General features: G+C 40.0%; 2 protein-coding genes across 6 annotated transcripts in view; both read left to right on the top strand.

The window, feature by feature from the left end:
- The window catches only part of RASGEF1B (RasGEF domain family member 1B), a 525540-nt gene that overhangs the window by 196304 nt on the left and 308191 nt on the right, over positions 1-21045 (top strand). Inside the window, exon 1 of one of the 3 annotated variants that reach the window (XM_081095428.1) lies at positions 9031-9116. The exons of the other annotated variants lie outside the window; for them this stretch is intronic. Coding sequence (XP_080951554.1) covers positions 9099-9116 — 18 coding nt within the window. The 5' untranslated portion in view covers positions 9031-9098. Of the gene's footprint in view, positions 1-9030; positions 9117-21045 lie in introns of those variants that run through there. 3 annotated transcript variants of the gene reach the window in all.
- LOC308522222 (succinate dehydrogenase [ubiquinone] iron-sulfur subunit, mitochondrial-like) overlaps positions 1-21045 on the top strand; it is a 409251-nt gene that overhangs the window by 196257 nt on the left and 191949 nt on the right. The window contains exon 1 of one of the 3 annotated variants that reach the window (XM_081095484.1): positions 9031-9116. The exons of the other annotated variants lie outside the window; for them this stretch is intronic. The gene's annotated coding sequence lies outside the window, so the exon portion shown is untranslated. Of the gene's footprint in view, positions 1-9030; positions 9117-21045 lie in introns of those variants that run through there. 3 annotated transcript variants of the gene reach the window in all.

A 21045-nucleotide genomic window follows, 5' to 3' on the forward strand; every position in this document is an offset into this window, starting at 1 on the left:
ATTAAAGTTTTAAAACAAATCAACTATAGAATTTTTTGTTTTACTCAGTGTCTTTTACCTGAATGTCCCGGGTCTCACCAGGTTCTGAGTATAAGCGTTAGCACTGAATACTATGTTTTGTTAGCGCCTAGCTCCCACCTGCTGACAGAGACAACTCAATTCTTGGCCAAGTTTTTCTCACTATGTGTTTCTGGAGGTTCCCAAGAATTTTCACATGGACTTCTCAGGTTTCCTAGTGGACGTCTGCTAACTAGCATCATTTCAGGGAAGCCTGTCACTGCCTTGCTCGGCCGTCAGCTTTCCACGAAAACCCTGCTCACCTGCCAGTCTGGTGGGTAGCCAGGACCCACTGTGGTGTAGCTTTGCTCCATAACCCTGCAGGGGTTATGAAATGGGAGGACACTCCTTGCCCCACCTTTGCAAAGAACGTGGGCTCTTAGGCCTCAAAGCAGCACTGCTTGTACTCAGAATTTCAGTCTTCCCTGAACACAATGCCTCAGCTTCTGGTCACACAATCCTGTTCCTAAATCTAAGAGAAAAGGTGTGTGCCACAGTATTTCCCTCCATTATGTTCATCTGTCCCCTCCTCCTCTGTGTCTTCCCTTTCTCCTGAACACACTCGCACCAACATTTCTGCCCTCTCTTTTATCCAGAAACAGCTCCTAGATGTCTTTGTCTATAAACATATGTTCTCAGGTGGTTGCCAACCCAGTTTCATACACAGAGAACCTCAGAATCCCATCTAGACAGCTAGGATGCTCTGATAATCTACTTCTTCAAACTGGTGAGTAGCCCAAAGTCTATGCTCACAAGACTTCTAGTTCTAGAAAAGTGTGAAGGTTAATTAAGCAAAATGTTGGTCTCTTTGTTCCTCCAGACACCAATCAGTTGCAAGAGGAAGTTCATGTTTATGTTTCTAGTGCTCTTTATCTCTGTAATGTGCATTTCAACAGTGTCTCAATCTAAAGGATTGAGAGCCAGAGTGTCTAGATTCTTATCTTGCCCTCCCTTCATAAATAAAGGAAGCTAGATCATTTATTGAACAACCAGTTCAGCATCCTTAGAAGAAGCTTGCTACCTCAGCATTTTTAAAGTTGCCTTTCATCTACTCTTTCTAGTAGGGTCAACAAGTGCCAGGTGAAGTCATAACCTGGTCGGGAAAACCTGCCAGTTTGGCTTCATTTGATTGTCATTTCTAATTGTGAAGTAAAAGAAAAAAGAAAAAGATTTTAGATGAAGGAATAAGCATAATTCCAGGAATAAAGGAAAACTGAAATTAGATTGATTCTATGAAAATTAGCTATGTATGCTCTTGGAAGATAACATTGATTGATGCTGGGGAGATTATGTTGGAGTTAGCACAACTCAGTGAAAAGACCTAGGTCTTCGATCTTGTTTCAGCATGGATTTGTGTGGTCTGGGGACAGTATCTTACTTTCAGCATCTGCTTCCTCATTTGACAAATGTTTCTAATAGCAGTTGGGCCCAATATGCGAAGTGTTTGAGGATTAACTGTGTACGTGCTGGAACAGCATGGACATGCATCCCTTGTGAGGGTGGAGAAGAGGAGAAAATGGAGGGGTGCAGAAAGGAGACTGTATGCTTTCTGTATGGCCGATAGGAGGACAGAAGGGAAGATTTAAAAATTTTTGCAATTTTAGGGAAGGGAAGAAGAGAGCAGAAAGATCTGGTTAGGGGACAGTTTGTTGTGCTGTTTCATGCCTTATTCATGAGAGAAGCTGGGCAGTGCCTCTCTTTATGAGTGAAACCATGATGACCCCTGTGTACTGCTGGCTCCTCAAGAGCAGGAACCACAGTGTTGTCATTTCTGTCATCCCAGCACATCGAGACCAGGTGCTGAGACAGAGCAGTTTCCAATAAATGCCGGTTGAATGGTGAATAAATGAATGAGTGGATTCTGGGTGTAACTAACCACATGAGTATACAAAGCAATCTCCAGATAAATGCATGTTGTGTGACTGAATAAGTGAATGCACAACTCCTATCTGATGAATGTGCAATCGGGTTAATTTGCAGACTATGAAATATACAAATAGGTGAGTACAAAGCAGGTAAAGCACAAACCCCAGTGAAACAGCAGGTAGAGCATTTTTAATCCTTGCTGCTGCTGCTCCCAGGGATGGTTTTAGGAATTTGTTCATATGATACAGGAAGTGACTCTGTCAACATAGTTTGAGGACTTCCAAGTAAGAAAGGAATCTCTTTTGAACTTACATTCTAGAGATTTGTCTTCCAAATATTAGGGTGATTTGTAAAACTGCTAATTTTGTGTGGATTTGCAAATGCAGATTGGAAAATAGCACCAGACGCTGTAAAATTGGGTGAATTTGTAGATGTGCTAAGAGCTGTGCTAAGAAAGTATTAAAAAGTCTGATCTTGAGACATTTGCCCCAAATTTAAATAACTGTAAACCCACTAGGGCCTCCTTCATACATTGTCAGTGCTCTGTTACATTAGTTGCATGAATGAGTGAGTCAAGAAAGTTGGATCAGTTCTTCTAGAATCCTCTGTTTTTCCTGTTTAGCTTACAAAACACGAACTCCTAGAGAAACTGGAAAAATAGTGGGTTGAATAGATGAAAGACTGTGATACTTAAACAGCTCCATTCACAGATATGTTTAAGACTTGGCATGGGAGAATGAGATTACTTGCAGGCCTGTATTTTTCATTTAGGAATGAAGAAGCATTTTAGCCAGTATAGAAAACAGCAAAGATAAGCAGGATATAGATATAACTCAGGAAATCATTTGAGTAAGAATGTGCGGTCATGAGGTATGTTTTAAGGGGCAAAGGATGACAATAGTTGAGTTTCTTGGGTCACATCTGGGGGAGGATATTTTTTATACAAATTGACAAGAGTTTGTCCTACTGCTGTATTACTAATGGGCTGACTTTTGAAAGCCATTCAAGACTTCAAGCCTGGCTATAGGAAGTGTTTGGCTGCTATAACAAAAATACCATAGACTGGGTTGGCTTAAAAAACATTTATTTCACACAGTTCTGGAGGCTGGGTAGTCTAAGATCAAGACCGTGGCAGGGTATCTGATGAGGGCCCATTTTCTAGTTTTCTAGTGGTCTTTTTGCTGTGTCATCATCACATGACAATAAGAGGCCCAGAGTTCTCTGGAGTCCCTTTTATAAGAGCACTAATCCCACTCATAGGGACTTCACCCTCATGGCCTAATTCAGTGATGGCGAACCTATGACATGCGTGTCAGAGGTGACACGCGAACTCATTTCTTTGGTTGATTTTTCTTTGTTAAATGGCATTAAAATATATAAAATAAATATCACTAATATAAGTCTTCATTTTACTATGGTTGCAAATATAAAAAAATTTCTAAATGTGACATGGCACCAGAGTTAAGTTAGGGTTTTTCAAAATGCTGACATGCTGAGCTCAAAAGGTTCACTATCACTGGCCTAATTACATCCCCAGAGACCCCACTTCCAAATACCATCACATTGGGGATTAGAATTTTATTGTTGAATGGGGAGGATGCATGTAAAATTTGGCAGGTAAAAACTTTCCCACCTGAACCTACATATACATGCACAGGTATGTGCACTCATGCGCATATATTCACATGCATACACACAGAGATACAGCCCAATAGAAGTATAATGAAAGATGAAGCAGGAGTAGTAGTTTGGGATCAGATGATGAATGACCATCTAAGTAGTTTGGATTTTATCCTTTAGACTGTGAGGATTCACTAAAGAATTTTAAGCAGGGCAACAATCTGATGTGCATTTTAAGAAGATCTCCCTTTCTAAATGCAGTGTAGAAGATGATGTAGAACTCATAAGCACTAGAAGATGCTACTGTATTAGTCCAAGCCTCTCCTTATTACCTGAGTCTTAGCTCTTTAACTTATAAGACACTCTGTCTACCTCTGTGTTCTGCCTTCCATATACTGGTTGCTCAATCAACATTTCAAAACCGTAGGCAAGAAAGCAAGCTGGATCTGCATGGTTGATGTAATTAAGATGTCTGGAACCATTCAAGAAGGAGGAAGAAAAGGAGGACCAAGAAAGGGCGGGGGGAATAATAAGGAGGTTGGCTTTTACTTGGGACATCAAGAGATGGGAGTGGATAAAACATAAAGTTGCTTGGGAAAAGCCAATGCAAGTTGGAGTAGGCACATATGACACCAAAAGAGTAAGGTGAGAGAGATACACCGTGCCGGCTATGTGGCTGGAGAGAAGAGACCCTTGATGTAAGTTTAGGTCCTGTAATCAAGCTGAATACAAAGGGGAATCCCATTGTTCATGAAGGAGGACAGGAGAGCTGTACCAAGGCGAGATGCCTCTTGCCTAAAATCTGAGTTGGAAGATGTAGTTCATGAAAAATAAGAGGTTTGTGAATGCACGTCTCCCTCAAAAGATACATAAAGTGAAAACATTATTTAAGAGCAAACACCTTTCTGCATTGTAAGAATGAAAGTTTTGAGGGAAGAATTTATTTTACACCTTGAGAAAAACTGGTGACACTCAAAGCAACCCATATCTGATAGATGAAGCCAGCTACTTAGAATAAATGGGCCAGAATGTGGGATCGAAGCACAACATTCAAATGGAATTTATAATATGGACATAAAATGAGAAACTTGATGCAACCCACAAGAGTTATATGCTACAGCAACTGATAGATGTGATTGTAAAGTCAATAAAATACCTTTGAAACATTAGCTACAGCAAAACTGATTTTTCCCCCCCTAAAAAGCTAAGGAAATTTGGCAGGTAAAAATTTGAAGACAGTAGAGTTCTTGTGATAATAATGAAGATATGGGATAATCAGCTTATGAAATAAAAGTAGACAATCCTGGTGACACGGAGAAGAAGCTAGAAAATTTTATTGTGGGACTGTCTCATGGGTAAGAAAATTGGTTAAAAATGGGAAACGTGAAAATGAAACTAAAGCACCAAACATCAAGAAAGAAAATATTTAACCGACATGGTAGCTCAGGACAGGAACTGCACAGTCAGGTTTTTGAAGAATGTAAGCGTTCTAGGGCTTATGGATTCATTTTGTGCTTTGTAAGGTTTTTTTTCTGAGAACTGTATGGGAAAACCTTTGGCAAATAGGATGAATGAGAAATAAAAAATGAGTGTCAAAGACTAAGAAAGATCTTAGATACTGGAGGCCACCACTTTACTGAAAATTTATTACAGTAGATTTTACGTGCAGGACTGTCTGTAGTGATTGGCTGGATTAACCAAGGGCATGATACAAGGTGTTGTAATATAGCATATTTGGTGAGAAAAACATGAATTGAAGGAAAAACAGAACATTTTAAAGCAAAAGATAAATGGAACACACGTTATATTTGAATTAATATGCTTTTGTTTGATACAACAAACCATGCTGATTTTCCTTTAGGACCATGCAAAAATTTATGACACTAATAAGATGAGTTGAAAGGTCTTTACGTTACCCTCAACTTCCGTGGCCACGCCAGGAAACCATTTAAAAAAACCACTGATTAGAAATGGTAGGAAATGAAAGCATGAAGGCAACAAAAAATGGTAGCCAGTACACGCCTTTATTCTAGGCATGGTCTGTTAATAATCTCTCCATTAGCGGGATTCACCAGGGAAGCAGAATGAGTAGGAGACATATATCAAGAAATTTATTTTAAGGAATTGGCTGAACAATTGTGGGGCTGGTTAGGAATCCATAGGGCAAGGAAAGGAAGGCTAGAACTCTGAGTTGGGGATGAAGCTGCTGACCACAGCTGGAGTTTTTTCTGAGAAGGCTTGGTTTGCTCTTGAGGCCTTTCAACTGATTGATTCACACACAGATCTCCCTTAATGTCAACTGACAATGGACTTGAATCATATCTGCAGAGTATCTTGACAATAATAGCTAGATTAGTTCTGATTGAATGACTGGGAGTGTAGCTTAGCCAGGAGACTATCAAACTCTCATAAGAAAATGTGGTAAGAATGAGATGTTAAATGAAAGGGATATAATTGTAGAAACTAAGTCAAAGAGTCTGCTGGCCACATATTCTGACAATAAAAGAAGGGGAGAATGTATTTAAAATATATGACTGGAATATGAGAAATGCTCGATGGAGCCAAGTCACTAATTCAATCATTCACTTAATCTCTCACTTCTCATTCATCAAACATTTGTTTCTAGCTACTTATGAGACTTTGCGGTCACAAGATACAGCCTCTTTCAATAAGTAGCTCTGAGCCTGGTGTGAGAGGTAAAGAAGTAAAAAGACATTTTAAAAATGTGTGTTTTGGAATACAATATGATATATGTATGTATATATGCTGTGGGAACATCAAGGAAGATGAGTGAGGATTGTAGACAAATTGAAATGAATTTATATTGACGATGTTGAAATGGGTGACAGGCCAATGAGGATCCCAGGCATAAATGTGAAGAGGATGAATCAAGGAAGTGGAAATAAAAATAGAGGAATTTTAAAAGTTAGCGAGCATGGGAGGGTAACATTTCTTATGCTAATTATTCTCTTACATATTCATGACATGTGGCTCTTCCCCAAGAGTAGGTGTGATCCCACCAGCAGTAATGAAGATCCTTTTATGGCCCATGGAAAAGTAGCACAATCTCAGAGGGCAGCTGTGCATCTGCTAGGCTGGAGGGAAAAGAACATGCTGTATAGAATTTTTTCACACTTCAAGGTTAATGAATTTCAATTTTAAGAAGCCAGCAGATAAGAATGATGGTTGAGTGTTTGCGTAGCTGAAATACCAGATGCCCACGTCAGCTCAGAGGCTCCACTGGAAAGAAATAATTTTTATAGTGAATATATCTGTCCCCAAAGGCAGCAGGTTATGTCTTCCTTTTAGCCCCTGCCTTCCAAAATAGATCCCCACTGTATTAACTTGGATTCTTGTTGGCAAGTAACAGGAATCAATTGAAACAGGCTGAACGAAAAAATGATTACCTGTAAGAATGCAGGAATAGATAATAGAACCAGTGGGGGAAGGTAGCCTTGATACCATTGTAAAAATCTGGTTATTAATTAACAGGGAGGGAGTAGAGGAAATGCCAGATAATAAATGGATGCCATTTGTGCCAGGAAGCTGCAGTTTAACACTCTCCAGGTACGCCCCCCCCCCCCCCCCACACACACCCCACGTAGATCCTGGGGGGAAGGGACTGGACAGAGGCAGTTTAGACGCATGCCCAGTAAGGTCTGGGTGATGTGGGAAGGAACTTGCCTGTTAGTCATACCTGGAAACAGGGTAGTGGCCCCTGCAAAGGTGTGAAATCTGAAACACATAATCTCCTGAACAAAGGAGCTCCTCCCCTTCTCTGTTGGCCCTCTTGTGAGCAGGGCTCCTGGCTCTCTTGTTGCAGGGGGCACACTTCCCTGGAGTTGCCTACATGGCCCACAGCCATGTGGACACCACACAATAGACGAATGGACTGTGACCAGTCTAATGCTGCATTGGACCCAGCTCCACCATGGAACGGAAACTTTGGACACTGCCTTTGCTTCTAGCTCTACTGGATCCCTAGCTGCACATTTTTCAGAACTGGTTTAAGGGAAATAGGACTTTTAAAACCAAGGGATATAATTTCATGCAAATAAGCCATTCTACAACATCTCATTCTCCCATGCGAGTCTTAGAAAATTCTTTTTCTCAAGAAATCATAAGAACCCCACTCCCACCAGCGTTGGAGAAACCCCACAGGTCTATTTCTCTGATAACAGCCTGATCTCAGAAATGGGCTGGGCCTGGGATTTTCACCCTGTTCCTCCTTCTCTATTTTTTGCTCATTAGCTTCATTTTCTGGTCTCCAATCCACATGGAGGAATGTCTGCTCCAGAGTTAACAACTGTAGCTGCAGCTACACACAGAGGGACTTTCCCAGTTCCAAATCTGATTGGCTGGGTTTGGATCAGGGGCTGGGAGGAGAGAGACTGAAGCCTGCAGTGGGAGAGAGGGATCATTGCTAGTTAGGTCTCTCCAGGGAGAAATCTGAGAGAAAGGAGAGGGGGAGCACATCACACACTTTTAGTTCCTCCCGTGGAGTTCTTGATTCCTATTCTTTTTTTATCCTGGCCAGTGAGTATGAGGATAATGGGTGCGCCTTCATAGTGAAATCTTTAGGAAACAGGAGCCAGTGTGCTTCATTTGCTTTTCTATTTTAGTAAAACCATAACTACTCACTGAACTAAACAGCTACCCTTTCCTTTTTTCCACTTCAGTCCACCTGCACCTGGAATTAAAAAGCAAAACCCAATAGATCATTATGTTTTCACTTAGCTCCTCCTATGTGCTTAGCATTGTGGAGCTCAATATGAAGGCTACAGAGGAGCCAGAAGACATAGATTTAAATAAGCAAATAAATTATTGTCTACTGGAAGAATTAAAGGAAAGATTGAGAAAGAGGCTGTATTATATCAGATTAATATTCTAATAGACATATTAAGAGAATATATCACAAAATACTAGAGTATTCTTCTCCCTGGGCCTCCTGTGTACCTGCTGAGTCAGTCTTCCAGGCACAGGGAGAGGAAGAGGCTCTGCTGTGCACCCCTCCTCCTGCCCGAGAGAGAGAGAGAGAGAGAGAGAGAGAGAGAGAGAGAGAGAGAGAGAGAGGAGTAAGACTGGTGAGAAACCCTGAGAAATGCCTGGTTGTGGAGAGGTTGATTGTAAATAATGAATTGTTTTTGAACCTCACTAGTGGTTTTTGAAATAAAATTTATTAGACTTCTCTCTCCATTATGCTACACTGCCTCTCCATAGATCTAGAAGTGATGGTAATTGCTCTATTTTTCTGAGCTTTAGCCCTTGTAATAGTCTTATAATGATAATATATTTTACATGGTAATGCCCTAATAAGAATACTACTACGTATAAGATTAGGTGAAATGTATTTGACAAATTTAATTTTAAAAAGCCAACAGGAAGAACCACATCCCAAAGAGATTAAATGTTGACTTAGGTCCTCAGAGCAAGAAATTACTAGAAGTTTAATTTCCCTTTTGTAACTGTTCTGCTCCCTACTCCCAGAGGGCTTTGGAGCTGCTCTCAGAACCTGCACCCCAGAGTCTCTGAAGCACCTATGGGCTCCTGAGTGAATGACAATGAACTTCCAAGTGAGTTTTTTTGAATTTCTATAACCTCTAATGATTCTTATAAAGATCATGTAAGCAGATAAAGTTTAAGTGAATGAATGTAGAGGACTGTGGGGAAAGATGATCAATAGATTTAAAAATAATTTAGTGTCTCCTGGCCGTGGGTCATTTTCTCCTTCAATAGCTCAACAGAACAACATCTCTATTAGTTTTGTGTGTGTGTGTGTGTGTGTGTGTGTGTGTGTGTGTGTGTTTACTGGAAGAGGCTATATAAGTTTTCTGTAGTATTAGGAGCTTGTTGTTATAAAAAAATTAACTCAAGAAGTGCCATCAAATTCTTAAAGCTAAACTTGAATTTTGAAAACAAACCTGTCATAAAATGCTTTTAGAGATATGGAATGGAGTCTCCCTCAGAAATAGTTCTGGAAAGGGAGAAGGCTGTGATGGCAGTCGCTTCCTAAAGGTATGAAGGAAGCAACTTCTGTTGTAAGGACTCACTGGAAAAATAGCCACACTTTCATTCTAATAAAGTAGGTATAAACTGTAAATGTAATCATAATAGGAAACAGTTATTTTCCCTCTTGTCTACAGTTGTACCTACTGTAGTACATAGAATATTCTGTCTGAGGTTACGATGGTGAATTTGATGTGTCCACTTGGTTGGGTCACAGTACCCACATATGTGCTCTACCATGTTTCTGGCTGTCTCTGTGAGAGTGTTTCTGAATTAGATTAACATTTTATTTATTTTTACTTTTTAAAATATATTTTATTGATTTTTTTACAGAGAGGAAGGGAGATGGATAGAGAGCGAGAAACATCTATCAGCTGCCTCATGCACACCCCCTACTGGGGTTGTGCCTGCAACCAAGATACATGCCCTTGAACAGAATCGAACCTGGGACCCTTCAGTGCGCAGGCCGACGTTCTATCCACTGAGCCAAACTGGTCAGGGTGAAGATTAACATTTTAATTGGTGGACTTCGAGTAAAGCAGATTGTCCTCCACAATGTAGAAGGGCCTCATCTAGTCATTTGGAGGCCTGAATAGAACAAAGACTGACCCTTCCCAAGCAAGAGGGAATTCTGACAACAGATGGCTTTGAAGTTGAACTGCAACATTGGCTCTTTCCTGAGTCACTAGGTTCTGCCCCCCACACCCCCGCCAGGGAAGTTTTGAAATAATCAGCTTTCATAATTGCATGAGCCCATTTCTTAGAATCAACCTCTCTCTCTCTCTCTCTCTCTCTCTCTCTCTCTCTCTCTCTTTCTCTCTCTCTCTCTCTCTCTCTCTCTCTCTCTCTCTCTCACACACACACACACACACACACACACACACACACACACACACACACAAACTCCTATTGGTTCTATTTCTTTGGAGAGCCCAGCCTAATACAGAGGTTGAATTTTATTATTTAAACAGGGAGAGGAGGGAGGGAGGGAGAGAGGAAAGGAGAAAGGGGGGGTCCCTTTAAGAGTAGCTCCCCTTAAGAATTTATTTAAATGGTGTAGACTCTATTATTCCTTTTAAAACACTGTCTCTTGAATGTATAAGTTTATAAATCATTTAAAAGGTGCTTTCTTTAAGCAAGCACTTAATGAATTGGAACAAACCTGCAATAAGAAGTAGATTATGTGGGATGCGTTTTAGCAAGTATTAGATAGTGAACTCATGGAGGACAAGGTCGTTTGCATTATATCCTGTTCAATCTCTGATCTAATGTATTGAAATGGCTGATATTTGAGTGGGTCTGACCTATAAAAAAAAGCAATTATATATGATTCAATGTAATAGAAGTACATTTTTATACAATAAAGTCCAGAAAATAATATTTCTAGATTCTTTCCCATGTAAGTAATTTCCTTGATTTAGAATCAGTTTTTTTTACAGGCCAGTGAGCTAAGTATAAGATGGAGGCAATCAAATGCTTTATGTGAAGAATACACAAACTTGTGCAGGGTGATTAGTTCTTTTGTTGTTGTTGTTTTTTAAATATATTTTTATTGGTTTCAGAGAGGAAGGGAGAGGGAGAGAAAGTTAGAAATATCAATGATGAGAGAAAATCATTGATCAGCTGCCTCCTGCACATCCCCTCCTGGGGATTGAGCCTGCAACCCGGCATGTGCCCTTGACCAGTATCAAACCTGGGACCCTTCAGTCTGTAGGCTGATGCTGTATCCACTGAGCCAAACCGGCTAGGGCTGATTGGTTCTTTTCAGTACTTTTCATCAAACCTTGAAATTTCCGGGTTTTTTTTTTAGTACACTGCAACACCTCTGAATCATGGGTACAGCCTGTTTCCTACCTTAATGCAGCTTCTCACCTAAGGCACCATTCCATGCAAGTGGACTGGCTGTGTGCCAGGTGTTCATGTTGATGCTATTGAAGTGCCTGTGGGTGTTCTATGTGTCTCTTAGGTGGTATTGCTTAATCTGCACAAGCATAATTGATGTTGCCCTTGACAGTTTAGAAAGCTCATTCCCCTTTCATCTTCACACAAGCATCATAGCATGCATTGTCTTCTCCATATTTATCATGGAGAAGGTGCAGCTGAGACAGCTACACTCACCTGTTGAGGTTACATAACTTAATGGAAGGTGCTGGAAGGATAAATCACTCTAGGCACGATTGCTTTCCCACCTAGAGATTGATATCACGCTTTCCTGCAACTTGCTTTTTCTCCTTCCAGTTTGGTTGAACCCACTTTGGGGATCAGATTGCCGCTGGACCATGAGCTTCTTATGTAGCAGGACAGTAGGATTTTGTGAACATTTTCAAGGCTGTGTTTCCAAGGAAAGTCTCAGCAGTCCCCTGCTGCATTTTGGCGCCTGGCCTCGGTTGTCTCTGGGCTTATTCTTATTCCAAAATACAGTGCTGACTTTGCAAACTTACTGTAAGCATGTGCACTTTGAAAGCATAGCCATCTGCATGCAGCCAAGCTGGAAATGAGCTGGCTGTTTGCAGCACAGCCCCACTTGCCTAGTGCATTCAAGGAAAAGATGACATCGGGATACCCAGGGAGCTGTTGTATAATGAGCTGCATTCAGGAGCTGGGGAAACTGGGGGAAGAAACTCCTGTGAGGGATTTCTTAAGGCCCTGTATTAAGGACTGTGATTGGACGAGTACTTCACTACTAAGGTGTGGATGGATAGTTAGTCTCAGAGAATGTGTCCTGAGTACAAGGGCTGAGCCCAACTCTGCTCCGTGTCTGCCCAGGCACTGTGCTTGGAGCCCAGACACACAGATTAGAAGAAAAATGGTCAAAATCAGCAGAATGTTTGTTATGTGTGGTCACAGAATAATACTGACTCTCATTTAAGAAAAAATGACCTACCTCTTTCTTTCAATATGTTTTAGCATCCTTGCTTCTCTCTTTTATTATTTAGATTTTTTTAAAAAATTGCAGCTGTCTTTGGCAATTGGTTTTTCTAAATCTGTTGTCTGTACTGTGTAAACTCACAGTGGAGTTTGTGAATATCCCTTTAAATTTAGTTCACAGTATCCCTAATAATAGATTTTCTTTCTTGTGAATTTATTTTGCAGGCTTTTTCCTAGACACTTACAGTTGCTTCATTCATTCTGGCTCAGGGCCACAGGGACAATTCTGGCACAAAACAAACATTAGCAGACTAGAATACAAGATCAATCTCTTATCTTACTAATTACCACCCATTCCCACTGACAAAATGTTCAGGTCTTACAGAAAAACAAACAACTCACCCGAAAAGCAGAGGCAATGTATGCATGTAATTTCACCCGGCTGTGTGGGCTCCGTCAGGGAATTTTCAGTGCTGACTTTCTGGTTGGTTGATCTTAAACAGCTTCTGTGGTCACAAGGTCACCTCTGGCTTTGAGTCTCATAACTAGTCAATTGAGCCTTGGCTTCCCCATCTGAAAAACTGGATAATCATAGCTACTTCATAGTGTTTGAAGATCAAATGGGATCATGAGTGATAAATGGTTTGTAAGCTGCAAAGTGTTATAAGAGCTTTAGCTATGATGATGAGGATGGATAGAATTTTTAGAAGTTAGCAAATCTCTACACTGTCAATTGTAAGTTGCTGTTTCTTCTTTTTGTTTCCTTAATATGAATTAACTTGTTTATAGGTATTGCAATGTAAATACACACTGATACACACAAAACACAATTTCTTGTAGATGTCTAAGAATTGTCAGGAGATTAGTTTTAGAAATCATGACTGCATAGAGTTTTGAGAGGGGTTTGCAAACTATGGCCCTGGATACAATCAGGCCAGCTGCCTGCTTTTGTAGATCAAGTAGTACACTGACTGTGGCTTCTCTTGAGTTGGTTACTTGCAATAGACTGTATGGCCTGAGAAGCCTAGAGCAGTGATGGAAAACCTTTTGAGCTCGGCGTGTCAGCATTTTGAAAAACCCTAACTTTGTTGCCGTTCACATATAGAAATTTTTTGATATTTGCAACCATAGTAAAACAAAGATTTATATTTTTGATATTTATTTTATATATTTAAATGCCATTTAACAAAGAAAAATTAACCAAAAAAATGAGTTCGCGTGTCACCTCTGACACACATGTCATAGGTTCGCCATCACTGGCCTAGACTATTCATTCGTTGGCCCTTTACAGAAAATGTTTGGTGACTCCTGAATTGTGTCAAAGGATTTGGCAAAATAAAAGAAATTTTAATTTCTCAGTATGATCATATCCTTTAATACCCCTATTGGTCAGTGAAATGGGAATTTTGGTACACTGGTGGTGAGAATGTAAATGATGTAGTATTTCTAAAGGTCGATTTGGAAAAATTCTCATCTAATTTTGGTCACTAAATATGAATTAAAGTGAATATTAACGGTGCTTAGTTCTAAGCTCTGGTACTTCAAATGCTTTAAAATATGCTTCTAACTTTTAAAAGTTCCTTGCTGTCATTTTAAAATCTTCATGAGAACCAGATAAAAATACAAACATATCAAGGTGTTGGGGAAATATGCCCCTAGTTCAATGCCATTTAGTGGTTGTTGTTTAGGGAGCTATAGAGTGGAGACTTTTGGTAGGTGGATAGGCATCCTGCAAATTTCAAGCTTTTTAAAGGTTTCCTGTAGGTTAAACAGATCCTGGACTCTGAGGCCTTTTACATACCTTCAGATCAAATGTTTCTGCTTCTCTCTCTCATAACACTCTCTCTCTCTCTCTCTTTCTCTCTCTCTCTCTCTCTCTCTTTCAGACAATTCAGTATTAGTAACAAAATATTAACTATGTTTTCAACTTCTCTTTTTTGGAGCAGTTAATTTCATATGAAAAGTCCTTATGTTTAACCAACAATCTCTTGTCTTTGGTAGAAAGGAATTACATGGCTGAATGCCTTATTTTAAAGATTCAGTTAAAAAAAGGAAAAATGTTTCTGGTAGAACAGCTGGAGTTTTGGTAGCAAAACTTTGCCTTCAAAAAAGAAATGGAAATAGAATATAATTTGAAAGTCCTTGCTATGGTTTAAAAATGATTTTATGCTAGAATCTATTTGCATTGATTATTCTTTTGTAGTAAGTGGTAGTTCCCTTCACTGGTATCTCGTATTCTTCCTCCAGGGATGAATGCATCAGAGAAGGTGGTAACCCATGGCAACCAGTCACTGTGTGAGAGGGCAAACTATTTTGGAAGTGTACTTAATCTTTTCTTCATGAGGAAACTTTGTGGAAATGATTTCCCTTTTCCCTATTTTTATAATTCACAGGAATGTACTGTGGCATATCAGAATGCATGCACTATGAGATATGCTACTCATGTATAGAACCTAGTTAACAAGTTTTGAAGTTCAGTTTCAAGACTGTGTAACTATATGAAAAGGTCTAGGGCCTTCTAAAGTACATATGCAAAAGCAAAATGAGTGCTTATCAACAGCATGCATTACAACTGCATGCAAATCTACAATTGCCCATAAACATTTCAATTTAAAAAGCATGTGAATTCTCATACTTAAGAGGTGCATTTTGGTGGTTACAAAGTGATTTTTGCTTCAAGAAAGAGCCAAGAACCTGGCTCATGAAAAAAACGAACTGTGTGTTCTGTGTATATATTGATTAAGATAAGCATGTGTGCACAAATATGATTTATAGATAAACATGCCCCTGGGTAAAGATTGAGTGCTAGTTTCTTGGAAGGACTAGATACCCTGATGAAAAATTCTAAGAAAGACCTGTACTTTCACACGTACATGCACAAAGACACCACAAGGTGTTATTTTATTTTTTAAGTAGAGTAAAAGAATGAGTATTATATCTATTTTTACTGTTAATATTTTTCTGAACAATAAGAAAATTTGACAAACTGATTATTAAATCCAAGAATATAAACAAAAGCATGGACAGGATGCAGGGAAATGGACTCATTGTACTTCACTCTCTAGAACAAAACTTAGTAAAAACCCTTCTCAAATAAAAAGAAACTGTTAAATCTTTAAGGATAAAATGTTAATGGTGATTCTTTGCATTTGCAGAATATACCCCCTTTGTTCTGAGGATATTGCTAATTGCACTTTGCCCTGTGAATTATGTAGCAGAGCAGTTTTACCACAGGGGGAAAATATCATCCTATATAATAAAAGCCTACTATGCAAATTGACCGAATGGCAGAACGACTGGTGGAATGACTGGTTGCTATGACGTGCACTGACCATCATGGGGCAGACACTCAATGCAGGAGCTGCCCCCATCCCACAAGCCCCAGGCCAGCCAAGACAGGTGCTAGTGGGGGCCCCCTGATCGCCCTGCTGGTCGTCCCACAGATTGGCCCTGATCACCGGCCTGGCCCAGAGACCCTACCCATGCACAAATTTTGTACACTGGGCCTCTAGTGATTTTTATAAGGGTATATTTGTGGTGTGTGGGAGTTGTATGAGTGAGATATGTGTGTGTTTGTGATATATTTATGTATGAATACATATATCATACATGCATATACATATATGCTGCAGTATTATCTGTTATAGCAGAAAACCCTAGTCACAAGTTAAATAGATATCAGTTGGGAATGGGCCAAATAAATCATGATTTTATGAAGCAACCTTTAAAAAGAATGAAGTAAATCTCTTTGTGCTGCTATGAATGTTCTCCAAGATATAAAATTAAATAAAAAGAAAAAAATGCTAAACATTGTGAATGATCTCTTTCATACAAATAAAATGATATACACATAGATACAATATGCTAGTCAATTATAACTTTATTTTTGAAGTGCATAAAAATGATTCTTAATAGAGTTGGAGAGAAAGGAGTGGGATTTGGAGGAGAGAGAATTTTACATCTTATCTAATGTCTTTCTAAACTGCATGAAAATTATACCTGTGTGTGATAATTTTATTATTGAAAAGTGTTAGGGCTTATCTAAAAAATAGAAGGTTTGTTCTGTATGCTTTTCAGCATTTGAAAATACCTGTTATTAAAAATTTGTTAGCTAGAGTGGCAGCTGAGAGCCTACTTAGTGATATAAAATATTAAGAGAATTTAAACATTTTTGTCATTTTTTCTATAGTTATTAATGATGTGAGATGGAACCTAGAGTCCTCCCAGCCCTCTAGTCATTCCACTGCCTGTGGTGCCTCCTGCTAAGAGGAGCCTCAGCCGAGGTGACCTCTGAAGTTATGTCTGACACACGTATTTAACGACCACAGTTGCAGTTACCATTTCACATCCTGACAATGCACAAGGTTAAACAGATCTCATAGCCAGTAGTCCGGTAATTAAAAAAACACCAGGGCTTATGGTTCAGGGTTTAAATCTCCTAGCGTTTCAATTTCCATAATCAGGAGAGCCCAGATTTCTGAGCTGTGAGCCCTCTTACATAGAAGAGACCCGAGAAGGGATAGAGAGATCACTGTAGAATCCAGCAGGCACCACAGATCTGTATATCACCTTTCATGTCTGATTTCTAAGTGTTATGTAAATAATATGTCTCCCGTAAGTACATAAATACAGCCTTCGTCAGTATATAAGCACTTATTTGAAATCAGGTTGTGAGACAAACTGGGGGGAAATATCACTCATACCTCTAACTTAGGGGCTTGCAATTGAGATTACTTTGGAGTTAGCCCTCTTGTGGTTCATCCACAGAATCAATATTGTAAGACAGAGTAACCCCAAATCCATGCACATTAAATATACAGAGGGAATTACTGACTTCCCTCTCAGGACTGCAGACATAGGCAGGTGGCTAAATCAAGGGGCACAAACATTATTATCTTTTTCTTCTTATTTCTGTTCCACTTTGCATGTTGGCGTAAATCTCTCATATTGCATAGCTGCCTTTTTCCTATGTGACAAAAGGTTGTTCCTGGAAACCCTTGGCTCATAGGGCTGTACTTCTCTGTCTAGTGGGCTAAGGAGAGTCTTTTTCCTAATGTCCATTACTCAGATAGCTCAAGGAGGGCTCCTGTTGGCCTCTTGAGGGTCGTGTGCCCGTTTTGTGGCCAGTCATTGGTTCTAGAGGCATGCAGTGCTATGGCCGGCCTGGCTTGGTTCATCTGCCCACTTCTGTAGCTGCAGCCAGTGATGAGAGTGCATCATGACTGGAAGCCCCAATAATATTTTCCCAAAGAGACCAGAATAAGTATGATGGACAACATTTTGGAAATGAAAAAAACAGCACACAAAGAATAGTATCTTTTGTAATCTCCTACAGGTTTCAAAAGTCACCATTTCCCTTTCATGCTTACCATAAATGTAACTCTACTCACCCCTGCTTATAGCCACAAGTAGACTAAGGTGAGGGATTACGACGGTGTTTGGGCACTACGATTTTCAAGTATCTTCATCAATTAGATACATACCTAAATCTAATTGCCTTACCCCCAATTTTTTCTTATAATAAAGTTTTGGGAATTTTCAAAGCCTTGACTCTTCTATCTTAATTAATTTTTAAAAAAGTTTTTGCCCCCCTCTTACCCTTAGATTAATAAAGATTGAGAAAGGAAACTAAAACAATAGGCTCAATAAGTTACCTGAACGGTATTATGCAAAAGTCAGAAGTTAGCATAATGTCAGCAGCCTAACTAAGTAAGATGTCCCTCGTTCGAATCCTCCCCTTCAGCAACAGCAACTTTGCATCTAGCCGTGGACCAAAGTGCCTTTGTGGGAGCTGTGGGGTCCAGCACCACACATCACGTGACCTGGGAGGAGTCTCGCCCACAAGTATAAGCTGATAGACCTCCATTGGGGCTGTGGAGCCTGCAGTGGCCCATGAACCAGCTCCAGTCCCTTTGGCTGTGTCCTGGCAGTCCCTGGAAAACAGTCCTAGACAATCACCAATCACCCTGGGATGAGAGAGCCTCTGTGGAAGCCAGGTTTCCAGCACTCTGGAGCAAAATACAATTCTACTTTACATCACCTGCCCCACTCCCTCGCTCCCCTCGGGTGCAGCATATTTTTGCACCAAGATAGATCTTCTTGGCCTGACTTCCCTTGGCTGGGGAAAGGGAGAGCCTGTGAGTGTGTGCCTGGCTTCTGCAGCTGTGTGTGATGCTGCCAAAGAGGCCCATTTCCGGATCAGCCCTTCCAGAGTACTGAGTCATGAACTGAATGGCTGGGGGTGGGAAGAAGCAGGGAGAGTGACAGATAAGATTCTGGGGTGGGAGGGGTAGTTAAAGGAATGTGGATCCTACTAACTGCTTCTCAGACTTTATCAAGAAGCCCACCCATGAGCTTCTGGGCAAGCCTCGTCCATGGGCACCCCCAGTGCTCTGTGTGCCTCACGCACACCCCCCCTCACCCTGTAGCTGACTGTGCACGCTTCCAACAGTGGTGAGAGCAAGCTTTGGCAGATGGCTAGTTGAGCATGCATAGACATACAGATGGCCAGCAAGTATATGAAAACATCACTAATCATCAGGGGAATGCAAATCAAATGCTAATCACTAATCATCAGGGAGATGCAAATCAAAACCGCGATGAGATATCTATCACCTCACACCTGTTAGAATGGCTATTATCAAAAGATGGATAAGTGTTGGTCAGGATGTGCCTGCTGGTGGGAATGTAAATTCACACAGCTACTGTGAAAAAAAAAAGTATGGAGGTTTCTCAAAAAATTAAAAATAGAACTTCTAGTAATCCTACTACTGGGTATATATCCAAATCAGGACCTTGAAGAGTTATCTGCACCTCCATGTTTATTGCAGCATTATTCACAAAAGGCAAGACATGGAAACAACCTTAGCATTCGCTGACGGACAAGTGGATAAAGAAAATGTAGTGTGTATGGTGAATGGAATATTATTTAGCCATGAGAAAGAAGGAAGTCCTGCCTTGGCAACAACATGGATGGACTTTGAGGGCATTATGTTAAGTGAAGTAAGTCAGACAGAGAATGGCAAATACTATATGATCTCATATGTGGAATCTAAAAATGCTGGACTCATGGAAACACAGAGTAGAATGGTAGGGGAAATGGGGAGATATGGGTCAAAGAGTAGAAATTTCCCATTATAAGATAAGTAAGTTTGGGGGATCTAATATACAGTTTGGTGATTAAAGTTAATAATACTGTATTATACGGGGTGTCCCCAAAAATGTATACATACTTTAATAGCTGAGTCTATTACATTTTGAAAATGAAATTTATTTTAAGAAACACTGCCTTTATATTTATTCAAACTGTACATACTTTTTTGGGGGACACCCTATACATGTGAACGTTGCTAAAAGAGTATATCTTAGATGTGATCACCACAAAAAAGAAATGTTAACTAGGGCCTAATATCCAAAATTTATAGGGAACCCATACATTTTAACAAAATGAAGATAAACAATCCAATCAAGAAATGGGCAAAGGACTTAAATAGACACTTTTTGCAAGTGGACATACAGAAGGCCAAAAGACATACGAAAACATGCTCAAAGTCACTAATCATCCGACAGATGCAAATCAAAACGACAATGAGGTACCATCTCACACCTGTCAGAATGGCTATCATCAACAAATCAACAAATGACAAGTGCTGGTGAGGATGTGGAGAAAAAGGAACCCTCGTGCCCTGCTGGTGGGAATGCAGACTGGTACAGCCACTGTGGAGAACAGTATGGAGTTTCCTCAAAAAACTAAAAATGGAACTTCCATTTGACCCAGTAATCCCACTTCTAGGAATATATCTTGAGAAATCAGAAACACCAATCAGAAAGGATATATGCACCCCTATGTTCATAGCAGCACAATTTACATTAGCTAAGATTTGGAAACAGCCTAAGTGCCCATCAGCAGATGAGTGGATCAGAAAACTGTGGTACATCTACACAATGGAATGCTATGCTGCTGTAAAAAAGAAGGAACTCTTACCATTCACAGCAGCATGGATGGACCTGGAGAGCATTATGCTAAGCGAAATAAGCCAGTCAGAGAAAGATAAATATCACATGATCTCACTCATTTGTAGAATATAATGAATAACATAAACTGATGAACAAAAATAGATCCAGAGACAGAGAAGCATCAAACAGACTGTGAAACCTCAGAGCAAAAATAGGGAGGGTGAGGGTGAGGGGTGGGTAAGAGATCAACCAAAGGACTTGTATGCATGCATATAAGCATAACCAATGGACACAGACACTAGGGGGGTGGGGGTGAGAGCATGTGTTGGGGGTGGGAGGGGCTGAGAAGAGGTCAGTGGGGGGAAAAGGAGACACATGTAATACTTTAAAAAATAAAGAATTTAAAAAATGGTAACTATGTGAGATGAATGTTAGCTTATTCTGTTATGGAAAACATTTCACAATAGATAAGTGTTTCAAATTATCATGCTGTATACTTTAAACTTATACAACATTACATGTTAATTATATCTCAATAAAACTGGAAAAAACGATGGAGTTAATCATGCATATGGAGTTTATATGTTACTGTGCATACTTTTATTACTTCAGGGAGGAGGAGAAACCCCCCTCTCCAATCCCAGTGGGAGATTCCACTTTCAGTGATGTAAT

The sequence above is a fragment of the Myotis nattereri genome (assembly GCF_964212035.1).
Source record: "Myotis nattereri genome assembly, chromosome: 1".
Taxonomy (NCBI): Eukaryota; Metazoa; Chordata; class Mammalia; order Chiroptera; family Vespertilionidae; genus Myotis; species Myotis nattereri.